This window comes from Takifugu flavidus, chromosome 2, assembly GCF_003711565.1.
Source record: "Takifugu flavidus isolate HTHZ2018 chromosome 2, ASM371156v2, whole genome shotgun sequence".
NCBI classification, from domain to species: domain Eukaryota; kingdom Metazoa; phylum Chordata; class Actinopteri; order Tetraodontiformes; family Tetraodontidae; genus Takifugu; species Takifugu flavidus.
The window spans coordinates 11,532,838-11,560,361 of NC_079521.1; the positions used below are offsets into that span (position 1 = coordinate 11,532,838).

Sequence of the window (27,524 nt, forward strand, 5' to 3'; positions counted from 1 at the left end):
TGGTTTTTTTTTAAATCACATGAGATAAAAAATATGGATTCTATTTATAAGAATCAATAAAAAAATGTTCAAAAGGGGGAAATAGTTTGGTGAATACTTTATATGAAAAAGACAGTTTGAAGGATACTGAGGACAAGAACCGAGCCCCTGGAGTAATTTAAAGAGGATGGAAATACATGAAAGAACAGAGTAGATTGAAGTCTATCAAAGATTTATCTTCCTGAGAGCCAAGGGATGTCCAAAGAAGCACAAGAAAAGAGCACTCTCCAATGGCTATGAGACAGAGAAAGTGGCTTTTTCTTGAGCTTTGATATTGACAGAGAGAGGCAGATTGGACGAAACAGCCAGCAAAAGTTCCAACAACAAGCCAGAAAACGCTTCCAGTGTGGCTCTGTTGGCTTTTTCTGAACAAACTTTCTAACGGGATGCTCCTTTTCCTGGACAGAATGTCTTAATTTCAGCTAATAACATCCAGAACAACAGATAATCCGTTGGGGTTTTATCGAATGTGACTTTGGGGATGAGAGTTAGCTTCGCTTTTTTTTTTTAAATGCAAAAAGCAGATTTCGCCTCAGGCGCCTTCAGCAGTCGCGCGTCTCTGACGCCGCGTTGGTGCCACTGCACATTCCCACAAACTGGGGTGACAGCTCTGCTGTAACTAACACCACAACCAGGAGTGTCCATCTAAGGTTTTACTTTCTTTTTAAAAATAGAATTCTAATCAATCAAACAACTCTGGCAGCAAAATGTTAAATGTGAATTTAAATTATGTTTATTCATTTAAATATTTCCATTGAAGTTTTAAAAAAAAATTATAATTAGGAAAGATGCAACCCAAAATCTTTAAATGTAATTGATTAAACGGATTAATGCCCACGGTAACATCTTAAGAAAAAAGTAATATCACAATAAAACCACATGATACAACATCAAGTGTTTGTGTTGGAAAAGAGGCGTGTTGGAGGACAGCAGGAGTCTGGGTGCATCATCAGCGTGGCGTACTGGGAGTGGAAGCGGTCCGGTTAAGGGTGCAGTCATCTGTACAGATAGATCTACTTCCTGCTCCCACCAACCAGAACACAGCTCCCATCACAGCGGAGGCGACACCCAAGACTCTTATTGAATTCCTAATATTAAATCTGCAGCGGGGCATAAAAACTTAATGCATGTGAGGCAGGTGTATTGAGTTGGTTGAACATTCTGATGTGCAATGAACGAAAGTATTGAATTACTTCTAATTTAATTTTTATGGGCACCAAGTGATCGCCATGGCTGCCTGTGCTCTGCGGCATCCCAGAACGTACCCTGAAGGCTGCATTCTAGCCTTGAGTCACATGTTTCTGCTCAACTTGCCTATATTGTTAAATCCAGATGAACATCTTAAATGCCTTGAATTCAGTGGTATCTGTAATGGTGCTTGTGTACACAGCTCGGCATTAACGTGCATCACGCAAGGCTAGAAAAGGGCTACAAGATGCGTCGGTGTGGCTAACCCTAACCTTTTTGAAACCCAGGCCTCAAGGAGTGCGATCCAACCGGGTTTTCTGACCTACCGGGTGGACAATCCTTTCACCTGAGTGCCCATTTTCCTTGGAGAACGCTGTTGTCTGCCTTGGAAGACAGAAAACCTGGCTGGATCGCGGCCCACGAGGACTTTGGCTTCGACATCCCTGCTTCAGGGCATCGGGATAAGATGTGTGTTGCTTTCAGAAGTGTTCCTGGACCAGCGTCCATGGTTCAAACTCTTCAGAGGGTATAAAAAGACTGCAGGACAGTGTCTGCCGCTGCCAAAAAATGATGGAATGATCTGGAAACAGAGCAGCCAATACTCCGGTCTGATGAGTATTTACCTGCGGGGGTATGCTCATCCCTTCCGTTTTATCTCAGCAAGCACATATGGTGCCCTGTTGTAGAAGCCTCCGAAAGAAGTGTCTGTTTTCCAGTGGATGCTTGCAGTTTATTTATACAGCTCGCCGCACTTGTTGTACGACTGTGGGCCGTTTGAGAAAAGCAGACGTCTCGTCTTGTTTGGCTCTTCGAAAATGTCACGATGCCTTGACCAAGTTTTCAGGTCCGTGGGTTCCGGCCACAGTGACAGAGCGACTGACACGAGGCCAATAAAAAGCATTTAAATTCTGCCAAATCAACTGCTGCCAACCCCCCCTCCACCCTCGTCCTTCAGACCCCAGTTGAGTGTAGGAGAGCCCCTTCGGTTACAGCTCGCTCTTGCCTCCCTATCTAATGTGACAGCCAATCCTCAGAGGGCATTGATTACAGTGACCCCCTCAGGGAGGAAGGAGTACATATTTATGTGGCAGTAGACAGCTGTCCTTACCAATAACATGTGGAAGGCCATGGGGACAGTCGCTGAGGGCGAACAGCAGCCCAGGAAGGAGATTTTAACTGCCTGCCTCATCACCATCAGCCTCTTTAAATTAATTTATCAGCTTTACCTCCCGGTTCACCCCCATCCTGCCCTTTGCCACCCATTTTAGGTAATGTCATTTTCAGTATTAAACGCTCGTCAGCTGTTCCACTAACACATTTGTTAGTGGCACCAGAGGTGAAGAGCGGACATGTTCGGGCAACCATAATGCGCGAGTGGTTCACAGTTGCCAGTTGCACGTCTTTAAGGGGAGCTGGTAAAGCACATTTGCGGAGGAAACGGTGCCGACATGATCAAACCGGCGCGACGCAGAAATATCTCAGCGAATTTGCAATGTTTGCTGATGCAAATCTCCCGTGTAATCCCGCCGCGTTTCCTAAATAAGTTGACATTTCATGAGATTGATTGGCATCCAGATTTGATCTGGGCTGACAATAAAGCCATCAACCGCAGATTTCCCTGGTATCTTTGTGACTCTATACTGGTGTGGCATTTGCAATAAATAGGCTTTGCCCCGGTGATTCAGAACGCCTCAGGGCACCGCAAAAGGTCACACACACACCCTCAGAAAGTCACGTGTTTCAAAATGCGCCATCTAAAATGCGATAATGTAGGGAAGTACTGAAAAACATGTGTTTAAACATGGAGTCAAACATGGCAGCATGGAATTATTAATCACACCAGATCCCCCTAAATGGAACATGGTTTTTAAATTGCCCAGTTGCTGCAGAGAGGAGTTTCTGCCTGATTGGAGCCCAAAATATCAGCCAAATTAGAAGCGTTTAGAGGCCGAGCCTGAACTGGAACAACCCAGCTGCTCCTTCAGAGTGTTGTTACGTCACATGTGACCAGACACCTGCGACCAACTAAAGAATCCTGACACATCAACATCCAACACTTTGTTCTTAGGGTTAGTTGTGGGATTGTTTGGACCAGTAAAGCCTAATCAGACTTATCACCTGCAGGTTTGTTGGCTGAACTTCAGTGACGACAAATATATTATCCTTTAATAAGTGTTTGTTATATTTGGTTAATATATCTGACTAAGCACCTCTCAAGCGTCCATCAGCTGATTTTAGCTAACTGACATAACCTTGAGAACGTTGTGCAGAACCTTCACCGTCGCTATAGCAACCGGCAATTTTCTAAACTGTTCACACCAATTCATTCAGCACAGGAGTAGGTAAGTAAGATTTTAGACATTTCGATATGTCATGGAAGTAATTGTTCATATTTTAGAAAGCACTACTGCAACTAGCCAAATTAGCATTAGCATGAGGTAACATTTCTTGTTGCTCCTGCAGAATTGATTTCCTCCTTTTTTTTTGGATTTGTATTAAAGTGCATAAAGCTAATGAAAGAAGATGCTGACAAAGGAAACATCTGCATTCAACATCAGTTTTGTTTGATTTAATTCAATTTAATTTGATTGAGTAACTACAATCAACATCACCTCTAGATGCTAAACAGCAACAGCGACAATGAAAATAGACCCTATTAACAGGGAGAAGCCTTCAGCAGCTCCAGGCTCAAAGTCCCAGATAACCTGTAGACCATTTCCGTATTGTTTTTTGTAGATTAAATGTTGAAAAGCTGTCAGAAGGCTAAATTCTGCTAAGACTTTTAGCCAATTAATGGGAGAACAGAGGACTGAGCAACATAACAATAATGAAAAAAAATAAAAGCTTTGGATCATAAGCCACAGTGTCATGATTTTGATTAAATATTGTAGCCTGCATTGTCCAGTCTTTATTTTTAAATGATAGGTGACACGTGCACGAAGCGTAGATGATTTGCTCTGTTGCCAACAGTGAGACGTAGACACCGATGAGCTGTCACCGTACACCAAACCCTCGGGCTGCCCGGTCTTGATTTTCCCTCTCAAGTTGCATCACTTTCATGCTGCACCCTCCACCCAAAATACTATTGGGCTTCACTGGAATTTTCCGGCATTGCTGTTAGTATTGATCCAAATAGGTGCCATGATGAAGCGTTGGCATAGTGACGGAGGAAGAAGACAGATTTTCACCACAGAGGAGGAAGAATACTTTTTTTTTTAAAAACTTAACAAAAGTATAATTATTATGTGATGTCCCGATTACAAGTACGGTTTTATTTTGAACTCAAGTACCGGTTTGTTTACTCGAAAGGGGAAAAAAATGTGCTCGGTGGTACAAAATTGCAACTCATTTCCAGACTCTGCGCCGATGATAGATTTTTTCTGTTTTCTATTTTTATTTTTGTTTTTTTTAACATATAACCACTGTAAATGCAGTTTGTTTTCAACGAATTACTTTCTGTGTGTCACAGATAAAACTTTAAATAATACGCAAATTTAAACAGTTCCAGGCGTTTATCAAACACTGACGTGAAACCAAACACTGAGATACCCAGTCGTCACTCTAACACCGTGGCATTTAATTATGTTTTATCATTAGCCTCGTTGTTTATCTTTCCGTCTTGATCCCAAACCAACACTTGAGTACGTTTCTCGCCTTACTGGAAACCTCAGTGGAATGCTTTGTTCTAATTGGAAAGCTGAGTTAATTATCCTCTAGCCTGCACTTGGCACATAATCCAGTCGTCCCATGGGGGTTGTCAGGTTTGGAGAAAAATAACAAAATGAATGAAATGGAGTTTTGGGATCATTGTTATCTGAACTGGGTGTCAACATTTTAGAGTTAAAGATCCACCGACTGGGCAAAGAATTAGCGTGAGGAATTTATTTAATATTGTGAAACACGGGCGAGGGAGTCCTCTGGGTATAATTTCAGCCCCGATGGAAACGTTCAGCTTGATTTTGTGTCAGCAACGTGACATTACCGTGACCTCATTGGGAGAAAAAAAAAAAAGAAATCAATATGGCCGCCCTTGTAGTTTGAAGCACAGCTCTATCTGACGCTCATATTTCAGCCTGTGGCCTTCGTGGGGGTCACAGCAGCAGGGTCAGTCAAATAGATCTTCTATTGGACTACAAGTGTCCCTGGAACTTTCCCTGAATGCTTAATGCTGATCTTTTTGCTGCAAAGTTCCCCAAAAAAGTAGATCTTTTTTTGGGGGCATGTTTAAAAAAATATTTCTAATCAAGAACAACAACAAAAAATGAGTTCTGCCCTTGGAAAGCATCTTATTGCCAAACATGAAACCTCGCTAACATTGTAGGTTTTGTCAAGCCGTGTATCCCTGTAAAAAACTATAATTAATGATAGCGACGCGTTTAAAGCATCTGTGAAACTGACAGCTTCGCTGGGGACAGATTGTTTCCACTTTAGTCAAACAAAGTGACATTTTAGGTTTTCCATTATAGATGCGGTGATGATGGAGAACTCCCCAGAAGCCCTGTGTGATCTGACAATGCTGCGTGAAGTATACAGACGCGTAAGGACGCCGCTCTACTTCAAAGTCCACTGAAATATGCATGCTATCACTCAGCAGCACCGAGCCATAGCAGGAATAATATCATAGAGTAATTCTGAAAAATAAATGACATCTCAGACTTATTACAAATGAACGGAGTTCCAGCACCTGTTCTTCTTACCATTAAATGCAGCTTGATCGCAATTTTGAGGAATGACACCCCCGCCTGAATATTGTTTTCAGCTGAAACACTCTGGTTTACGTGTTTGGACGGTGTGTTATTACTGAAGCAATTAATGTGTCAAAGTCAGGTGTCTAAGTGCGGCACTCTGGGGTAAAATGAACTGGAAAAAAGCTCTTTGTACAATCAAAATATACATCCAAAAGTGGAAACTGCTCCAGACTCTGAGGTGCAAAAGGATGATGCTTTTTCATCAGATAAATGGGATCTTATTTATTCTCTTGATGCCAGGAGGAGTGCTTAGTAAGGAGAATGGAAATACTTTGGTATCTGAGCTGCTGCAGCGTTGCCTTTCGCCTCTCAGATCTGCCAGAATGTTCTGCTGAAGGTCCTCACATTTGGTTTTAAGCAGGATGAAACACACTCAAACCTTTGATAACCAAGGTCCAGCACGCCTGGTCACGGGACCGGCCCCCGGTCGTTGACGTATTCTTTCATTATATTTGGACTCTCCAGAGAAAATCACAGGAGTTTGCACTGATTCCATTCAAATGGCTTCTGAAAACACTGGGGGCGTTTTAAATCCCTCATGCTGAGTACATTGAATGATTTCACTTTTTTATTTTGTTTTACATTCACGCTGCGACTTGAACATAAGTAATCCATGAATAATTACCGCGGAATCATTTCTCTGCATTGCAAAGCTGGACCTAATGCTGAAAGTCAAATACAAAAATCTGCTTAAAAAACAAGCACAAACTCAGCACTGGTGACATGAAATATAGTAACATTAGTAAAATCCTTGCTGCTGGAAAGACAAAGCTCGTAGGGAGTATTTGTGTTCGTGTCGTACAGCTTCGGGTTGCACGCAGAAGCTGTTAAAAGATCCAACGCTGTTGGGAGGAAAATACTTAAGTTGCCCCTGAGTTTTCTTTTGGGATGCGACCAGGTGCCTGCCGCCACTCGACACGCTCACTTGACCGGGTGTTAAGTTTCCAAATGCACCTGGGAAATTGCACGCTTCAGCCTAGTTAAGAAGTCCGGCGTGCTGATTTCTTAATAGAGGAGTTCTGCTGAAGGAGCTGTGGAGATGCAGCAGAGAGGTGGGGAACCAACGAGAGGGAGCTGAACCCTCATGTGATCACAACGCCAAGTCACTGGTTCATCCGGGGTCAGGGCCTGGTGGGAGAGGACGGCCTCCCGTCTGCAGCTCGCACAGTTCGCACGCCAAACTGTCACCGACTCACTGAAAAGTTCACAGTCCCGAGCGTCTAATTCAACCCAACGCAGGCGAAGGCAGCGCTGCTGGGCCGCTCAGATCACCACTTTAATTCCAAGATTTGATCTGATGCTGCATTTATTTCTGTCCTGTCCCTCAGAAGACGGCATGTTGCCTGTTTCCTGGGCGGATTAGCCGTCACATAAATTTCTCGTGGATAAACGCGCGGCTTTCTGTGTTGTTAAATTTTACGCTCAGCCTCTTTCCTGTCCAGACTTACTTTGCCAAATTGCGATTATGTTGCACGACCGCATCATAAATTCCAAAAGTACGTCCTCTATGACGAGATGGACGCGGAGGGACGGCTCTTTAAACAGCAACAGCCTCGATCACAACCTGAAGAACCAGAGGTTGGACTTTATGAAACGTGTTGTATAAACCCTTGAAAAATACTTGGAAATATGTTGTTTTTGTTGGGGTTTTTTAAGGCGTCCTGAAGATTAGTGACCAGATCATGCCGGTGATTCTTTCCATGAACGGTGGATTGAGCAAACATCGACGTGCTCTCCAATTAACGGCATTATGCTCGACTTTGTGCCCCAACCTAGCGAGCTGCCGTCGAACCCTGGGCTCCTTCCGCCTGACATAATTTGGTTTTCGAATCCTGGCAAACAATCTCTGATTAGATTTCTTTATTGATTGTGCAGGAGCTGTGAAGGTCAACCTTTCACTTGACTCATACAGCGTGACCTTCAGAAGAAGTCCAACACGGACAGCCGCCTCATTTCACTCCATTTGGACCATTTTCACGTATTGATGTCTTTAGATATATTCTGTATTTGTAGCGTCGAGAAAAGCAATAAACCTTTCAGAAACGTGCACCATGCGGTGGGTTCAAAGGCCTCTGCTCAGCTCAAACGCTGCTGCAGAAGAACAATTACGGTGTTGGACAGTATCTTCAGCCACATCTCTAATGATTAGCGACATCGGCGGGTTCGCGTCCTCCCCGAGGGCGTGCGCAGCCGTGCGCTTCCTGCTTCGGAATGACAATCATTTCACAGACTTTGTTACGATCCAGGATTGTTGATTGAAACGCAATAAGTCAAAAAATAAACTTCTAGGAGTGGGGAAGTGGGGAAAAGATCGATGACGGCGTGCTTAAAGTCCCGTTTTCAGGAATCGGGGATGTCCCCCTTTTTAACTGTCATTAACGTAATAATTGAGTAATGTTTGGTAAATTATGGCTGTCTTCAGTGCTCATTTGCCCCCATTTCTTGAGATAATGGATCCATAATTCCTGTGTTGAGGGATTAAATATGTTGGGGTTATTAATCATTTACAACAGTTCGGTGTCCTCAAACCTCAAACTGATTAATTCATTCATCACATCTCCAGTTTGCTCTTGTGTGATGACACGTGTCTCTCTGCCAGCTGCTTCTTCATCAGGCAGCAAGAAAAATGGCTCCTGGCCTGCTCCGTTATCTAAGAGTGTCGGCGACCATTTCAAGGTTAATGACAAACCAGTTTGAGGGATTTGGGAAAATGGGGGCTGTGACACCGTAGTAGTTATGAGATTAGAGCCCAAAGACAACAAACAGAAGGACTCGGAAATTTCTCTGATCGGGGGCTTGTTTGATCGTTTGTTCGTTGACCTTTTCTTTGAACAAAATGCATTCCGCTGACATAAAATCGGACTTAAAGGTGCCATTGACACAGGAGTGTACAGTCTGCCTCTTGGCCAGGCCAGTGTTGTAAATGGGAGGTGGTTGTGAGCTGGTTAAATAAAGGTTTGAATCAAAAAAAAAAAATAAATTAAATGAACGCACCAATTATTAAGTGACCTTCGCTTTGGGGATCCAAAATGGTTCCATCTGATGTCAGCGTGTTACTAGAGATACAATATTGATCTAATGTTTTTCATGTCCAGATCAGATTGGTCATTATTAACGATGCATTGTTAACAGAAAATAAAGATTTTCATTTGACCGACGCTTCCATTGTAATTCAATTTCACACTTTAATCTGTCCTTTCATGGTCACCGTGGCAACTCAGAGACTTCTGACAGGATGCTCTGCCGCTCTGAATAATATATCACACTTAAGCCTTCTACTAAATGGAGGGAATTTCCTATCTGTTAGAAACCTCTTAACAGCCTGGGGCATGAATTTAACATCATTGCCTCTACTACTACTGCAACTACTCAGTCTGCCGACAATAGTGATTAAAGTCCATTCTTTCATTTCCTTTGTTTTTTAACCACAGAAAAGTGAATATTTTCCGTGGTGATAATGTTGCCTTTGCACAAAAGCCTGAAAAGTGCCCTCAACTGGAAAATCAATCAACTGTGCTGTCAAGTGGCTCTTTTATGAAGCATCTTGATCTATTTGACATCGCAGTAGCAAGACAAGGCCTATGACAGGACCAGCCCAGGCAACAGGCAGGTGTGGGGATGAAACCTTCCACGATGACGCATCCACCGCTTCAATTAGCTGCTGCGCTCCCTGAAAAACCATGTCGCAGTCAAACGTGTTGCAAAGACATTTCCAGCGGGTGCAGCACAGTCACTGGGAAACTTCAAAAACGGAGTTTTACCTTCTTGTCAGGCGCTGATTCCAAAGCTTTTTCAGGCATTGTCTCCAGAAGGTCAACTTTTAGAATAATATTGGTCCGGTGCTTTCATTTTAGATAATCACACCATTAAAATGGCAGCCTAGCGAGCGAGCTTCCTCTCAGCCTCCATTTCCTGCTGCGGATGTCAGGTAAAAAGGCCAAATTACTGCCTCTGTGTTTACAGCACTATGTGATCTGTCTCGTGTGAAACTCAAGAAGCGGCAGTAATTTTCCTTCTACAAATAAATGACAGCAAATTACGTCTGGTTGGAAGAAAATGGGCCCCAATTGGAAATAGGAACCAATTTATTGTCTCTGTTCTGTCAGGAACAAACAAGACTTCCTGCCGAAAGAGAGCGATGTTGTTTCCACCTGTTGGTGGTATGCAAATACAGAAACACCATCCATCTGGTGTGGAAAAACGGCTAGTAATCAGCCACGCTCTTTATTTAGCATCTTTTTGAATTCGGTCCTCGGTTGGCCTGTTTGCTAATTTTTCGATTGTCACGATTTAATTTCCCCTCAGAGCAGAAACAATCGCTCGCTGGCAGAAAGTTGATTTGCCAAAATCTGATTGTTCGGTAACGCAGCAAGTGACTGCCATGCCTTGTTCCCATATGGATTATTGGGTAATGTATAAAAAGGGATTATATGCAAAGGATGTAGAAAAAAATTGGGGAGAGGGGGACAAAAACTCGCCCGTCTGTACCTGCTGACATTTGAAAAAGGTTTTCTGTTCTCCTTTTAAACTGTTACAGTCAGGCCATCTTAATGTCAGGCTGCTTTTTTAAGAAGCAGAGTAGCCGCTATCTAAACCAGGCCGGCGCAGGGATTTGTGCGCCCCAGCTTACCATCTCCCTTGACGGTGAGGCTTGTAATTGTCTTAATCCTGATGGATTAAAGTACAGTTCCTGTGGCCGCTCCTCACCTTGGCGTCTCTCAGCAACCTTCTCCTCTAGTAGAGAATTACTGTCGCGATATAGCCGCGGTAATTTCAGGTCTTTGGTGCAAAGTTTCCCCGCATCACCTTCATGGGTTAGTATGTATTGGTGATCGATCAGAGGGCCTATTTGTGCTCTAAGATCTGTCCATCCGCCACATTGGGAGACTTTCTGATCATGCCAGGCGAAAGAGCCAAATCTAAAATATCCCAAGTGCTTCCTGCTTCATCTTTGTGCTCACATTGAATAGAGATCCTTCAAACCTGAACATGATCCAAACCAGGAGTTGGAAGAGCACCTGCTTGTTCTTCTGTATAAAGAAACAGCAGCATCATTTCTCTGTTGTAGTTACTTGTCAGATTTCTGTATTAACCAATAATGGCAGCTGCCTAATCGCAGAGCCACAGCAGCCCTTTCCAGAGCGCCAGTATCCTGAATCAACTCATTCCAGTTTCTTCCACCCAACAACATTTGCCTTAATTCAGCTGCCTCCATATTTAGAGTTAATGACTGATGTTTCTTTCACAGTTTAGTTCCGTATGAATTTCATTTGGGCCTGCAAGGCTGGGGGTGGGGGTGGGGGACATGTTTCTTTGAAGAAGGTGTTTGGAAACACTGGCCCTTTAATGTTTGCAGTAATTAAGACAAAGGGGAATATTGTGCATTACCATTCAGCCTCAGGAGTGTGGCGATAAATGTCACCAGAATTGGCCGTGAAATGTATCCTCTGACACATTTAAATATGATTTCATACAAAATTCAGCAGTGGAAAGGAACAGCTGAAATCCTCCTCGCCCAGCTGTCCCTCATTAGGGTCCTTTTCAGTGCTGGATATTACAAAAATTCCATACAATCCCTATTGTTGCACTTTCACGCAGCGAGGAGCGTGTGGGTATTTCAGAAATGGGTATTTCAGAAATGCAGCGGAAAGATTAGGTTGACAGGAGGAATCGCACAGTTGACGTCAAAAAGGTCAACAGACGGTGCAAGTTGGATTACATACCATGACAACGTCGCTAAGCGAAAATAACCATTTATCCTGCAAATAGGGAGATTGTTCAGTCAGTGAAGCAAAGTCGCAACTGTGTCAAACTGAGTTCACTGGAATTCACCCTCACTTAAAAGCTTTGTCTCAACTAAAATTTTAATTACAGGCTCAACAACAAAATCTACTTAGGTTTTCAAACTTTCCTCTTTTTACCTGGGACGGTTTGTCCATCAGGGTTTATGCTACCAGAATAAATGGGACACAAACAGGACTCTGCAAATTACCCTGCATTTCCTAATGCTCCGTTATTAAAGTTCCTTTTTAAAAAAAAAATCTTAGATTTGGGGATTTGGTGCTCTAATGAAAGTAGAAAGGCAGTAACGTGTCAGAAATCAACCAGTTCTCCAAATTGCCTTTTTTTCCCTCACTTTTGTGATCATTTTGTCACATAAACCCCTTGTGGGAGATGGCTCGTCCATGTTCTTTTGAGCCCAAGGAGCCGCTTTACTCTTATTTCCCATTCAGGGATGACATTATGCAACAATGTTTGCAGAGTGTGGTTTTCTGTGCTGTCAGCATTTGTAAATTTACATTATTTCACCCCCTTTCTCATCTCCATTTTTTTGCCGTCTTTCTGTCCCTTTAGCAATTTTATTGTAAAAAAAAAAAAAAGAAAAAAAAAGAATGCAAACGCTTAACAAGAATCAGACATAATCGCAAGTGGCACCACAAAAGCCTGTAATTGATAACATGGAATCTTCTTTTCCCTCTCAATATTGAACTGGAGTCAACCCAGACTGTACAGTTTCCACTCAAACAAGATTTTTTTTCTCCCTCCACTCCTTGTCAACGCCAACTCTGAAACCAACCATGCAATTTTAAGCAAGGATTAATCATGAATGTTGTTTTGTTCTCTTTGCCACTCTTCACTGAGGCTCCTTTACAAATTGCTCTACTGGTGGGCTGGCAACACAGGGCTGTGCTGCTTGGAGAGAAGTCAACAGGCTTAGCACAAAGAGCGGAACACTTTTACAGTACTTGCAAAACGGCTTGACTCTTTAATCTGATGCCAAAAGAAAGTGTTGACGTTAGCATGCTGATGTCAACCCGTTCTGTAGCCTCTAATCGCCATTAAACAAGATAAGATTAACAACATTATTGCGCAGACGACCTAAAAAGTAAAGTCTCTGTGAGGCAGGACTTGATTTTTTTCAGCCGTCTAAGCTTGAGGGAAAAACTGCTGCCAGTCTGGAGCGTCTGTGCTGAACCCTTCTGTAACTATTGGCGGATGCCGCAGGGTGCACAACTGGAGGTCCGATTTGTTTCGTTTTAAAATCCTTTCAGAGCTGCACGCTTGTCCAATATTACCAATATTTAGTAAATATTTCTGCACGAGTTAACAAGAACCTGGCAGAGAAATTTACATTACATTTCTGTCCTAGTGCGACAGATCCGCCGAAACCGCCGTGGATCGCAGCTAACAGTTGGAGGTAATCCAGCTAATCACTTTCATACCGATGCTCGGGTGCTCACAGTGCACTTCTTTGTCCAACTTGGTAGCGGACACCAAGGATGCAGCCTGGGCTCAGTGCTGTTGGAGTCTATCAAGTACATGGCACCTGAGAATGATCTTAAATTAAAACCAGAGGAGCCATCTCAGTTCAAGCACCTAACCCCTTCTACCGTCTTGGGGACACACAAAAGTGTGGGCCGTTTCTTCTACACACATTTTTCTTTCCCTCAAGTGCAGCTTTTTGCACCTTTAATGGTTTTGTGGAAATCTTTATTATGTTTAATGCAAGTAATTGTGTCATTTTACGGAGTGTGAGCCGTTTGCATCTCACTCTATTATTTTTATGCTTAATTCATGGATCAAAAATGAACCAACAGAAGTCTAGGGGGACTGGCAAATTGATGCTAACATTAGGTGGCACTGCGTTAATCTTAAAGGTCGCGCATGAACTGAAGACACGGAGAAAGGCACGTTTTTCTTTCACGTATTGATGTCTTTAGATATTTCACGCTTTTTGACAGTAACGGAGAGAGACATTCAAGCCAGTGGAGACACGGTTGAGCTATGACACCACCGCCCGCTTTGCCCTTCTGATTAGGTGCAGGATCGTACAGCATCGGCCACATTGAAAGAAGAAAGCACGATCCAGAGCAACAAACAAGACATTCTGCCCAATAACACTGCGCGAGCTTTAGCCATCGACTGTCTCACTTCATCACAGGCATCCGCTTATGATTCCTCTCTCTCCCAGCGATCCAAATGTTAATGGTCCTGGCAGCAGAGCAGTGGGAAATGATCCCCGGTGTTGTCACTGGCCGAGCCAGGATCTGGAGTGGAGAGCCAAGCCTCGACTCCGGCTTTAAGCAGGGCGGCGGCTCGCTGGTTGGAGCAACGCTATCTGTGCACATTCTGGCTCGGACTGCACGTGACAAATTCAACTAGCATCCCTCTTTCACGCAAATAAGATTCAGCAGGGGGAAAAGCTGCTGGCAACTGTCAAGGTCAATGAAAATCACCGTTTACAGGAATTAGCGTGATAAAACTACAGTCATCCGGATCTACCGCGGCGCCATCTCAGCCCTGGTTTGTCGCCCGCTTCCTCCCAAAGGGAGGCAGGTTAGGGTTGCTCTAAAAATTTGAACGCATTTTGTTACATTTTGTTATTGCCTAGTGAGGACTGTTGACTTGCCATTGGTAAATCAGATACGTAAGCCCCTGTAACTGATCCTCCCCCCTCCCCGGCTTCCATCCGTCTTACAGGAATCACCTTAACAATGGATGTCCAGTGATCTATATTTGGCACAGCTCAAATTGAAAAATGCAGATGCGGCATCGTTAAAGACTTGTCCTCGGAGAACATGTCTCTTATTCTGGGTGTTTAATTCTTCCTCCATTTGTCCAATTTGAGGGGGGGAAATGCAGCCCATCAAGCATTCGTCACATTTATTACCCTCCATGGTGGAGCCTCATTGTGGGGCTCTGCAGCACAAAGATGCTTTTTAAATTCACTCAGAGTCCCGGCTTCACACCACGGGCACGTGTGCTCATTGTGTCACGTTAAATGTATTTTGTCTGGGTCACATTTTCCTCTCAGAGCACCAGATTAGCGTCATTATCTGTTATAGATAATCTGTGAACTTCGGAGAGGCTTTGCAGTTTTGAGTGTGACGACGCCATTCAACCCAAGTAAAACAAGGACAGTGGGACAGACAGTCCACATTAATCATCTAATGTCAACCTGACATCTGCTTTGTGTGTGAAGAAAACCCAACCAAAACAATAGAATTAGCTAGCATTTTTATGTTCTAACTTTTTTCTTTTGTACTTTGTTATAATTCAGTACAGTTAAAAACTAAAAGCTGTAGTAGGCTTGGTATTTTCAATACTTGAACAGTTTTGTAAAAAAAAAAAAAAATAATAATAAAAAAAAGAACTAATTAAATGAAAGTAACTACTGCCTCCCTGGAGAGCTAATATTAGCAGGTGATGGACCAGAAAAGGCAGGTTCTCATACGTCGGTGAAAAGAAAACCTGCTTTGCTTTTGGATTCAGTAAAGTTTTAACATCTCCGTTCACAACTTTGGGGAAGGAGGCTGAAACTGTTCCCTGGTTTTTGCATAGTTTATAAATGAATAACCATCATTGGACACAAACGGTTGCCTTTTACAGGATATCTGCTTTTTGCTGTGTGGATAGTTTCCTCAGTCCAACACACAGCATAAAAGGTCTCACCATGGGCTCCGACCACTCAGCATTTCTGGGTAAATGCCCTTTTAAAGACCATTTAATGACATTTCTGCTCCATTATAGAGTTCACAGTTAATATAAAGCCGAAGATAGGAGACACAGACACGCAGCAGCAGTATTATCTGGGATTTTTACTGTCCAAGGTGAAAAGTTCTTCAGGAAACTCAACTACCAAGACTGACGGAATTGTGCCAGATGCCCCAGATAGAGTACATATAATCTTTTAATTCATGTGGGATGAATATTCAGAGTAACCAGTTTGGAGCAGTTTGGGGTTTGTTCAGCTTGGACAAACTTGTCAGTTGCAAAATGCAAAATGATAAACATCAGAAGTTTTCTTTTGAAACTAGCAATCAAATCCTTTACAGCCAGTTACCTTAAAACCATTTGGATTCGTTCACTTTCTTTGGCCGCCTGACAGAAAAATTCTGTATCTTTTAGAACAACCAGCCAAATCTGATTTTGGCTGCTGGACTCGATACGGATGAAGCCGACTGTGGGGTGATGCGAGAACCTTTGGTAAATATTTAAAAGCAGCAGTTTGACGGTTCGGTGTCCTACGGCCAGAGAAAATTTCGACAGCTGAGTAACTTGTCTGGGCTTGTGAAGACAGCCCAGAATAGATGACAGTATTCCAAAACTGGGCCTGGAAAACCATAATTGAGGCCAACTTAAAGACATGATGCCCCGATCTGTCTGAAGCGACCTGACTGTTATGCAAATTAATGCTAAAATGGCATTTTCATTAACCCCTAGAGCTGCGAGATATCAGCATTCTCTCTGCTGAACATATTCACACACAGGTAGCTCCAGCAGCAGTTCTGAGTAATGAATGATGAAGCCATTTCCGACTCTCCTGTGCTCCAGGGTAAAGCCTTTTTTCCCCAAACAAAAATCATCTAGCGGGTATTTATTCCCCCTCCCCGACATGCAATTGGGAGGAGCCGAGTTCAGCACGGGGAGATTGAGGCTTTTTCAATGCAGAAATGTTTTTGGAGACGAGGTCAAGCTGGAACAAAATACAAACTATCACGGACGTTTAGAGACGGGAAAGCAAGAGGCCAGTCGCAATGCGTGGCCCTTTTAGCGGCCGGCCCAATAGAAGCGAGTGAAGCGATGCCAGAAGGAGTAGATGTGTGTTGATGAAACTACCCCAAAAATGCCTGAGACCAATGATTGATGTCTCTTTTGCAGAGTGTATGTACTGTATGTATATATGTATATATATATTTATTTTTTTCTCTGTGTGAAGCTGCAGCTCCATCCATCGGGACCCCCAGAGGTGTTCCAGTAAACTAAAAAGATCTTCAGAGGGAGAAGGACTTGGGCACTTTTGGGGTGTTTTTTACCGCTAATCACCAAATCACGTAAAGGGAAAGCAAATAAGTCTGACAGACTGAGCCGTCAGAGTTGTGAGAAGTCCCAGCATGCCGCAGTGTTGCTTGTTGTCAGCGTCACATGAGACAGCCGTTTGTCAGCCTTGGCGTTGATGTTTGTGTTTGTTGCCTCCTGATTGGAATCGGAAAACAACCGCTGAAAGCTGAGCTGGATGATCCAGGATGCCGCTAACAGATGGGGACAGCGAGGGGCTGGAGAAATAGGGCGAATAAGCTTGGGAATGTAAGAAGAGGTCTGGGATTTCTCAAATGAAGTTAGTGGATAATTATCTGGATTTAGATAACTTTTCCTCACCTTCTCCCGTCACTCACTGGAGCAAAGCAACATTCCTTCTTATCAACAGAGGGTGGAGACCTCCATTAACCTCGGCCCATTTTGGCCCAACGTAAGCTCGCCTGTATTTGTAGGCATGATGGATAATTTCGATTTAAATGCGGCATGATGTGGTATAATTGATCAAAAGGAATGGCTTGCAGATTAGCATGGATTCTTCACATGCTGGATATGCTAATTAGATCGGTTCTAATTTTAACATTTCACACATGTAAAGAGTCTTACATGTAACTGGATTACAGTGCTAATATTTTAATGCAGCTGCTATTGTGGCTGCTAACAAAGCACATTTGTATGTGCGATGGGTGGCAATCATCGACCTGACCTCCTATGTTATAGATTTGTTCAAGTTTTAAGGGACGTTTTCCGCTGCAGGCCGCCATCTCGCCGCTCACAGCCATCACAGACACCCACTTTGACATCCGGCCTTATACAAGTGTTTAAAATACATTCCTATGAGTGATTGACAGCCAGAACACTTTCCTGCAAGATTACTATAGCAACCAGCTCTGTTTAAAATGAGCGGGAGGCGTTTCTGCAGAACAGCAGAAATCGCAATTATTTTATAAAAACATGCTGAATGATTTATGATTCACATATTGCGGCTTATTTAAAATAATAATTATTAAATGTGAACATGGAGCTCACCTCCACTTTAGTGGGAGCTTGTGTGGTAAAAAGCTTTTCCAGGCTCTGAGTCATTACAGTAATAAAATGAATGGAATGTTGTTTCCAGCAGTGCTTTGAAATACAACCCTCTGGTGCTAACAGATGCCATTAGAGTCCCGGCTCAGCAGAGGAGCACAGCTGTGCATCCAAGATGCACTTCAAACATTCCAAAATCTCCCCTCATCATCCTTGACGTCCACCTGGATATTAAAGAAAAGGTCCTGTTGATCAAAGAGCAGCTAATGCATGAAACGAGAGGAGGGGTGAAGCCATTTTAGGAATATTCATCAGAAAATTGCCGTCGGGCCAAAGCTCTTGTTGTTTTCTTTCCGATCAAAGATGAGACATTAAAGAACATGTACGCTGGTGACTCCTGACTGGGCAAAAGAAAAATCACTTCAGACAATCCTTCTCCATACAAGTTGTCTACATTTAAAACCAAAACCACTAAAACACGACTGTGTAAAAAAAGAAAAAAAGGTGAAAAGAATCTTCAAGACTGGGGGGAAATAACATAATCATACAGGGGCATTAAATAAAGCTTTGGTGTGGTTTACGTATGTGTGAGAACGACGTCCACGAGGGCATCATAACCCACAACTTCCCCCGCAGACTAATTCCTGGGAATGGGAGGATGAACGCTGGTCTGAATTCATGCATTTGGGCAGCTCAGATCTCTCTTTTGTCGTCTCATTGTGTGCAGCGTTCCTCACAGGTCTGCTCCCTACTGCTGGAGAGCCTGACTCATGTTTGGTTTTGCTTTGCTTTACGTCACGGTCAGCATAATAGCAGCCTGCGGGCTTTTCTGTGCGAAGCTGCATATTTAGTCGCATTCAGGTGCTTTAAGGCGCCTAAAGAGGAGCCGTTTTGATGAAAAGGTTGACGGAAGATTCATTTAAAGAGGTGGCAATGTGGCAAATCAGTGGGGCAAGTGAGAGAAGTCAGAAAACCAGCTCATCCCCTCAATCAAAGACAAGAGCCCAGCAACTGTCAGCCTGTCTGGAGCAAAACAATTGATCCTAATGCCGTCTCGCCTTCGCAGTTTTCCATTTTGGAGCCGACTGCTGGGTTATCAGCTCATCCAGGCCTAAATTCCTCATCCCACACTCTCCCACTGCCATTTATTGCTTTTTTCCCAGTGACGTAGCGGACGTGAAGACACTTCCTGCAATGGCCTTGATGTAAAATACGTGTGTTAAGAATTTATTATCCGACAGATGCTACCGTAAAACAATTTAATGCAAAAAGAAAAAAGAAATTCCAACAACCAAAACACACATTTTGTCCATTTTGTTTCCCATGTTAGACTCAAACTACTAGCACCAGTCCTTTACTCTGGTCTGCGGTGGACATTTGTTACCCATGCCTGGTTAATTATCCGTGGTTTATGATGCCCCCCCGATGGTCTGTGGTCTGTTACCCTCTGCACTCTCAGCAAAGAATAGCAGATGACTTAGAGTGTGTAAAATTTGCTTCTGCGTGGGAAGGATCAAACACGAACACTGGGAAGGCGTCAAAGGACACGATTAATCGGCAATTCTTTTTCCGAGGATCTTCGTTAGCTGAGAAAGTTCCCAGCAGGTAGCTGGTTGCTTCCTGACCAAATCAACACTATATGTAAATAATGAGCATCCTCCAGTCGTCTGCTGTGCATCTTTGAGATGAATTTGAGCATCTTTGAGATGAGGCAGAAGATTATATGTCTATCTCCTCCTGCGTGGTGCTTTTGGATCACAGAATCCTACGATATATGTGAAATAATACGCAGAATCACAAGAAAACCTTCCCCTCACAGCCTCCTGGGGTTTTTCTTCCTTCCAACAACCTCAGACTTTTTCAGTTGAGGTTGTCCCGACGATGTTGCCTCTGGTGAAAACATACAATCAGCATAATTCCTGCAGCATTATCCCTGCCAAATCCAGGAACAAAGCTGGATTACATGTCAGGAAAATGTTTCTCTAGGAAAATGTAAGGTTCTTCAGCACAAAAGGGATTGCTTTTTAGTCTGCCACATCAAAAAGCCTTGATGTTGGAAGAGAAGGTCTTTTTAGAGTAAACACAAAAGGGCAAGCCTAATGCAGGTTAATTATAGCACAATCATCAATGCTGTTAACAGCGTTGCATAAAATCAGAAAAGCTTAGAGGGACAGAACTGCATTTGATACCCATATATCTCTAATTGTAGCTGTCAACCATGTGAAGGTGCTTCCAAAACCATCATTAGAACAACATAATGCAGGTCCCGGGATGTGAAATACCATTGTGAGATGGAACAAATGAGCCAGGCATTATACATCAATCTGAAGGGAGACAAGGCACAAGTGTTTATCTCTGTATTATGCAAAGTGCAGCGAAGGCCGAGCGTATGTGAGAGGAAAAAAGCAAAAACAGTCTGTGACAGGGATGATATCAAAGGAAATGGCTTCAGCTTTTTCCAGTTTCCTCACTTTAGTCGAGAAGGTTTTATGGACATGACAGCCAAAGAGAGCAGGCTGCCTCTTGTGATGAGCTTAACAAAAGGCAGAAAAAGGAGGGGGGGGGGGGGGGGGGGGGGGGGTTGACTAAAAGAAAAACTGAGAGAGCGACAAAGATACTTGGATGATGCTTTGTACTTTTTATGAATTCTTATTTCCCAGATACATAGTCGGGATTGTTTAAAGTGGTTGCTTTCAATTTCTTATGGATTATAAATGAAGTTCCAGGAGATAAGGCTTATTGAAGCCGCCCCATCTTTTCCCAAAACTCACAAATGTTTGTTGGCGCTACTTTTTATTGACAGGTGACCATTTCCCCAAGTGCCTTCCTGCACGCGCACGGTCTTGTTTCCAAGCACATGCAGATAATAGGCTCAATGTCGAGGGATCTACTTTGGCGTGAAAATGCCCGTGAGGAATCGCAGAATTATTCATTCAATATGCTAAGTGTTTCTGTTTCAACATCTTAAATCTGCTTCGGTGGGAAAATGCACAACTAGAAAGAAACAGCTGGAAATAGCAGCAGGATCAACGTACGGCTCAAATTCAGAAGAGGCATATATATTTCAGAGCGCCGATGCTTTAGATAATTAACCAGGGGGTCAACATCTTCTAACCACTCACGCAAACATCTTTAAGATAGCAAAGCCATTACTTCACCGCCCATCCCAATTTCAATCCCATAAACCGAGAAAGAATGAAGGACGGCAAATATTTGCATCATTTGCTCATGTGTTAAATTGGTTTATGCTGCCTTCATCTATCCGATTTATTCAATAACTAAATAGCTTCTGCTCTTATAGATATTTTTTTTACATCTTATATTCTTCCAGCTTGTGGTGGCTGGATACTTACGCTGTCATTTACAGCCTCGTGGTCAAATTGAAACTTTTGACTGACCATCGGGAGGTGTTAACATTTGGTTGTGCACTTTTGTGCATATGTGCAGAGCAGACGTGTAGTGTTGCTCACTGACCGCCCCCGGAGAAGCAAAACTGGCTCCTTCACTATAAACCCGTTTCATTACATCACCAAATGATCAACTTCAACAGCAGACATGTCCTGGCATGGGCGCCATTAATACCCCCCCGTGTGTGATATTTATACAGCAGTTGGTAAACATGGCTGACGTCGGTGGCGGATGTTGGATGGTGGCCACGCTCTGCTGGAGGAAAATATTAATTCAGAGACAGACCTTGGGCAGTCCCCCTTATTAAAGCTATTCATTTTCACCCTTCTAATGGTGTAATTAATCCAGCCTGAAATTGGAAATACCACATAAACTGCTGTCTCCTCGTAATCTGCACAAAGCAAATAAACTCCATTTTTATTCAGGGGCTGTTCGGTTTTGTGGCTCCTGCCTGATACAGTGCTGAATATTAAACGGGAAGACAGACGGGTGATGTGTTCAGCGTGTTCCACATAGGACCCAGGCTCATCTGGACCAGCACGTTCTGATGCGATAATGAGATTTACTGCTGGACCAAAGCAGATTCACCTGTAGAGTCAGAACCATCAGGCCAGCAGGTTCAGTCTACACAATATGCAGATGATGTTCAACAACACCACAGTGAAGATGTGTATTAATGTTCTAAATACTGCGGACAAAGAGGCAGTAGAAACAACACAACGAAAGGAAAACTCCATGCAGATTTATCAGCTGGGGACGTGTGGGATCGGGATTGAGGTGCTCGCCTTTCAGCTAAAGGTGTGTAATAAAACGGTCCACACCTCCGATGATGAAGAGTCCACTGAAATCCTTTTAATTCTGCAACAGGTCCGTCTGCTGAAATTCATTTCCCAAAAGTAGCTATGAGCATTTATAAGATTGCATAAGATTGCTCAATCTGCTCTTTGCTCATTTAGTAGCTAATTTCTGAGCAGAATATGGTGGACGGCTTCGTTGGCATTGGGCCACATGGGTGGATGGACGGATGGACAGATGTTACCCATGGCTCAATTAGGCTCATACACCATTTTTATGAAACATGTAGGCCACAAAAAATGGTCTTGATTAATTATTTCTACCTTTTTGAACAAACACAGGCAGCAGAGGAGACACACTCAGCCAGTCCTGCTCCCGGCAGCCTTTAGCTGCCCTCACCTCGGGTTCTCTTAGTGAGACATGGCTTGGCTGTTGACTGTTGTGTTAGGTAGCCTTTCTTTCAGCCTCGGCAGTTCTGCGGGGTCAGACCCGCTCTGCCTCAGATGGCAAAGACATATTTTCCTCAATAATCAGAGCCAATAAACCTTGACACCCCATCACTCTCTGGGTTTGACTGCACCTGCGGATGGACAGACAGGCCGCAAAAGATCTGCTACTGCTCTGTTGCTGTGTGCCCGTAGGTTCCATTTGTGGTGAGAATTTTCTGTCTGGCACTTTTCTGCCACAGCAGTGGACTCTCACAGTTCATGGTGCCGACATGCAGCCGTTACTACTGGTTTGTAATGAGCAGTTTATGGAAGAATGAGGGAAATCTTTATCTAAGAACCATGGGAACTATGTGTCTCCGTGTCAGGGGTATTATTTACTTCATAGAACCTCAGGGCCTTATTCCATTAGGTTGTAAACACTGATCGGGGACCAACCCCCACTTGTCTTCTATGTTTGGATGCAACTCAAAGTCGCGCAGTAGATTTCCGATTGACTTATTTTTTTACGCGTTGATAAAGAATCTAAGCAAATGTTTGAACAAGGTCAAAGCCGAAACGATTACATTTAGAATAACAGCAACCGTTAAAAAAGGGGTTAGTCAAAATTAAGGAGCGGGGTGATTAAAACTGAAAAAAAAAATTGATCGAAAACTATTAGATGAACAATTTCCTTTTGTGCTGAAGTTTGTTGGGTTCAGTCAATGTTTTCATTTGTAAGCATTCCAATACAAATTGAGCTATAGTGGCTAAGGATACAAAAATGGCTTCCAATTCCTTTTTAGTGATGAAGTCTCTCATTCCCATAGTGATCAGCAAAGCTTTTAAATGTCAAAAGTGAAAAACATGCCTTAGAATGAAAAACATATCTGAGAAGCATATAGAGCCTTGTGGTCGTGCTAACCTCTAATAACTCCGATCAGTCTGACCTGCCAATATAGCAGCAGCCTGTAGAATATTTTTCACACTTATTGGCCATTAGATCAATTCTTTAATCATGTATTTATCCCAGTGTCTAACTAAAGAATAAATAATAAATTACTGCTGTCGTTCCTTTTATCTTTATTGATGTTAGTGTTTGTCATTAGTATTTTAATAACAAATTTAGAGGCTAAAGGTCTCGTTAATTTAATTGCTTTTGGGGGAATTGTGGCCCTCGTTTGTGGCCATCCTTCAGTCAGTAAACTGGGATGTAAGATAAATCTGACAATATAAACGTTTAGAAAGCATAAAGAGAATCAGATGAGAATTATAGAGCCAACAATTTTCAGATTGACCTCCTTTGGATTTCTGGTGTTCATTGTGTCCTGCTCAAATAAATGAAACTGTCTTCATAATGGCTGCAGCTCACCATCATAACATTGGCTTCTATTAAAGCGTGGAAATGAAGCTCTGATATATCCAGAATTTACCTCTTTAAAACATGCACAGTAGGATATAAACTGATCTTTTTCTTGACCACTATATCCCGACTCCTGAACATAGTGCAACCGTGCTCTGTTTTTCCTCAGCAGACACGGCTACGATGGGCTGGAAAAGAAGCTAAAGGAAGTGTTCAGTGAACGCACCAACATCCTGCACCAGCTCTCCAAAACATCAAAGGAACTGGACAGCATAAAAGGCAACCTTCAGGTAGGCAGCATCATTGTGAGCGACATGGCCGCGTTTGAAGGCCAAGCCTGCCCTGGCTTCTGGGCTGGAGCTCATTTTCAGCCTGTCTGACGATGAAACCCCTCCACTCTTTTCATATGATTTTCAATTAATCTGCTATCCAATCATTCGCTCACCAACTATGGAATATATGTATGTGAAAATGTTTATAGTTGGCTGAGGCCAACTCATGCTATTTGCAGGAAATGTACCGGGAATTGCAGCTGTTGAATATGTAAATTGGTGGTTTTGAGAAAACTTTCAGATTCAGAAACACACCAAAGAGGCTAACGTTCAGCCTGGCCGTCACGTTGATTATTAGTACATCTGGCCAGAATTTCCTGGGTCTTCATCTGTGTGATGGTAATGAACAAAATCTTGTCTTAGCAAGCAACTCTTCCCAGCTCGCAGTGAGAATCACCAAACAAACACGGTTGATGTCCGTTGGTGTTTCCCTGGCATAATATTGGAAGCTGGAATCTTCTCTGGCCACGTTTCGCCTAAACAGCGTGTGAAATCTGTTGGCGAGCGCTAAAAGCTAACGGTCACCTCTTTACATGTAAAAGGAAAAGTCCCACACCGTGGGATTAACAGATGGCCAGTGTTTGCTGAATCAAAACGATGGAGTTGTAACAAATTACTTCTTTGATTGTGCGGTTTGTGGGTTAATGAAGGTGCAGGTAGCTTTTTATTTTATTTATTTTTGAAACTGAAATAAATGTTACCTTTTTGCTTTCAATATTGCTACAGGCTTTTGCTTCCATTAATGGTAATTAAAGACATCTTTGTACACAGTGAACCTTTTAGAGCTACCAGAACACCCAAACTGCTACAGCAAATTCAACAATGATGAGGCTTGATTAAAAAAAAAAAAAAAGGGTAGGAGAGGGGTCTTGTATATCTGTCATGAGCATTAAACCTCATATCAAGTAATATACCTCATTATGCTATAGATATTTCGATTCTGGGAGTCGAAAAACACAATTATCTCAGTTAAAGATAATGCATATAATGCAATTTTCCACCGGTCGGTTGAGGTCAGCTTCATTACCCATTTCCACAGAAAATGAAGATTCCATTTTTTCCTGAACAGTTTAATAATCTCTAATGTTTTACTGACACACGCGTGTACGGCAGTGATCTGGTAGAAAGCCCCTCTTGGCCATTTACACCCTGGGTGCTGATAATGCTGAGACGGCTTATAAGCTTCAGGCAACTTTTTCTTTGCGGATCCACAGAATTATCAGAAAATGAAGTTGGATAATCGTGCACACTTCTTTTTTACATGCGGCCGTGCGCTTTTTGATGGACGCGCAGTGTTTCTGCTGCAGCATGCAGAGTCTGATTACCATTTTCCCCGGGGTCCGCTTTGATGTCTGTTCACTCCAGGCGAGATGCGTTGGCATCTTCCTACACCGGCTCTGCTCAAGCACACTGGTCAGGGCGGAGGCTTGGCTGGCAGCACGGAACTCCTCTTCGGGGCATGCGCATCATCTACATATAAATCGAGTTAAGGGAAATCATGTCAAACGAGGGAAACATTTTGAGTTTCTGCAACTATTTGATGTGAAGTGATTATAGCTCTAATGAGTGGCCTAAAGGTGACATTCAGTGACCCTCATAAATAAGATTTCTCTGACAAGGAGTGTCTTTGTGGCAGATGCCTTGAGGTAATAAGTCTGTAAAAATAAAAATAAAACAAATAAAAAAAATCAAAGGAAGGATAAATGCTTTGGTTGTTAAATTCAATGTCATAACTACATCACCTCAGGGAGCGCTACTAAATACATTCCTGTTTGGAGCTTGCAAAAGAATTTGATAAGAATTCATACACCTCAATCTATTTAGCCTTTTATGTCAGCCGGCGCGATCGAAGCACACGTAAAATAAGTCTTCCTCTTTCGTTTTGTAGCCTTTCAAAGTAAAGCTTGGACACGAACATTATTCGTGAGCCGTGGATCGTCATGGCTGGCCTACATTTTCAAGGTCGTTGCCAGGGATTCTTTCCTCCTCTACATGAACAGCGACCACACTAACAAATCGCACCTCCCTGGATCTGCTCCCCCGAAGGTTGAGCGAGACTCCAAGAAAACCAAATGAAGTGAGAGAACCGAAAGACTGAATAATTGAGGGACGTATTTAAATCCATGTCCCAGCAGTGCCTTTTTACAGTTGGAGGGTTGTGCAACGATTCACTCACGTCACTGGATGAAACAACAGTAACATAACGCCACAGTGGCATGTGATCTGCTGCCCATTCTCCTCCTTCACACTTTACATTTACATTGAAGAAGCATGCAGAAATGTCTCTGTTCTTCGCTGTGTAAAAGAATGAAATCAGCTTGATTGAGGGCATAAATGATTCAGGCAGAGTAGAGATTAAAGTCACTCAAAATGCCGGTATTCAAAATTTTGTAGTGAAGCGAAAATCACTGCTTGCTGGTTGGATGTGTACACAGATCATTTAAAATGTGTACAAAGTGTAGCACATTTAGCAAAGGGAGAAGTCAATTAAATCTGGAGTGTTTTATTACAAAAATAAACTAAATGTTCTAGCTTTGGGTTGAGCCTTATTTTGGGAAGGATAACACAAGGAAGCAGTGGATTGGAATTAACCTTTGAAGTAGTTCTTTGCGTTGAATTTGCAGGGATAAAAGTGATCTATTTTCAATAATTGTGCTGTATACCCAGAGAAAAGGAGAGAACATGTCCTCACTGACAGAACAGAGGGATGGGGGGGTTATGGGAATGTTAATTGCCACAGACATTACCTTCAGGCACCGGTTTTTCCCCTCCTTGAGTTCACGATTTCTTAGAACTTTGAAAATTGCTCTTCTTCGGCGCGCAACAAATAGAAATATCTAGGAGGGCTTGTTAGGCAATCACAGATCTGACTAATCCATAATTACCTACCAGGCAGATATTAGGCACCAGTAGAAGCCAATCTGCATGTCTGTCTGCACCTTCGTTAGGATTTTCAAAAGACACCAAATGGGAGATGTTTACAGGATATTTACATCTGCGGGGTATCCGCTGCCTCGTTTTCAAATAACCACTCAATTATTTCATGATTCTAGGGCTTTTGCTGGTTTACTACAGTGTTCTTCTGTTTCAAAGTTTACTCTGGAGCTTTGAGCATCTGCTCAGAGCACTTGGCAGCCTTGAAAACAGGAATTTATCAGCATCATTTATTGTACAGTTCTAGGAAATCATATTCAGTTCAGCTCTCTCCTGAACGTTGGTTATATATGTATGCATGCTGCCTTGATGGCCTGTGTTATGCAGAACGGTCTTACCTGAAAAATGTCGTCTGTTCTCTTTTAGACATTGAAAAATGATGACTTTGTGGCCAAGAAGGATGTTCAGAGGATCCTGGAGCTCAGTCACAAACAGAGGTAAAGTAGCA

The 27,524-nt window shown here is 42.9% G+C and overlaps 1 protein-coding gene across 3 annotated transcripts in view; it reads left to right on the top strand.

The window, feature by feature from the left end:
* Nucleotides 1-27,524, top strand: part of luzp2 (leucine zipper protein 2) — a 66,425-nt gene that overhangs the window by 12,613 nt on the left and 26,288 nt on the right. For 2 of the 3 annotated variants that reach the window (XM_057020847.1, XM_057020837.1), the window contains exons 2-3: nucleotides 23,980-24,100; nucleotides 27,443-27,513. In XM_057020847.1, coding sequence (XP_056876827.1) covers nucleotides 23,980-24,100; nucleotides 27,443-27,513 — 192 coding nt within the window. The remainder of the gene's footprint in view (nucleotides 1-23,979; nucleotides 24,101-27,442; nucleotides 27,514-27,524) is intronic. The other variant, XM_057020855.1, reaches the window with a different exon arrangement.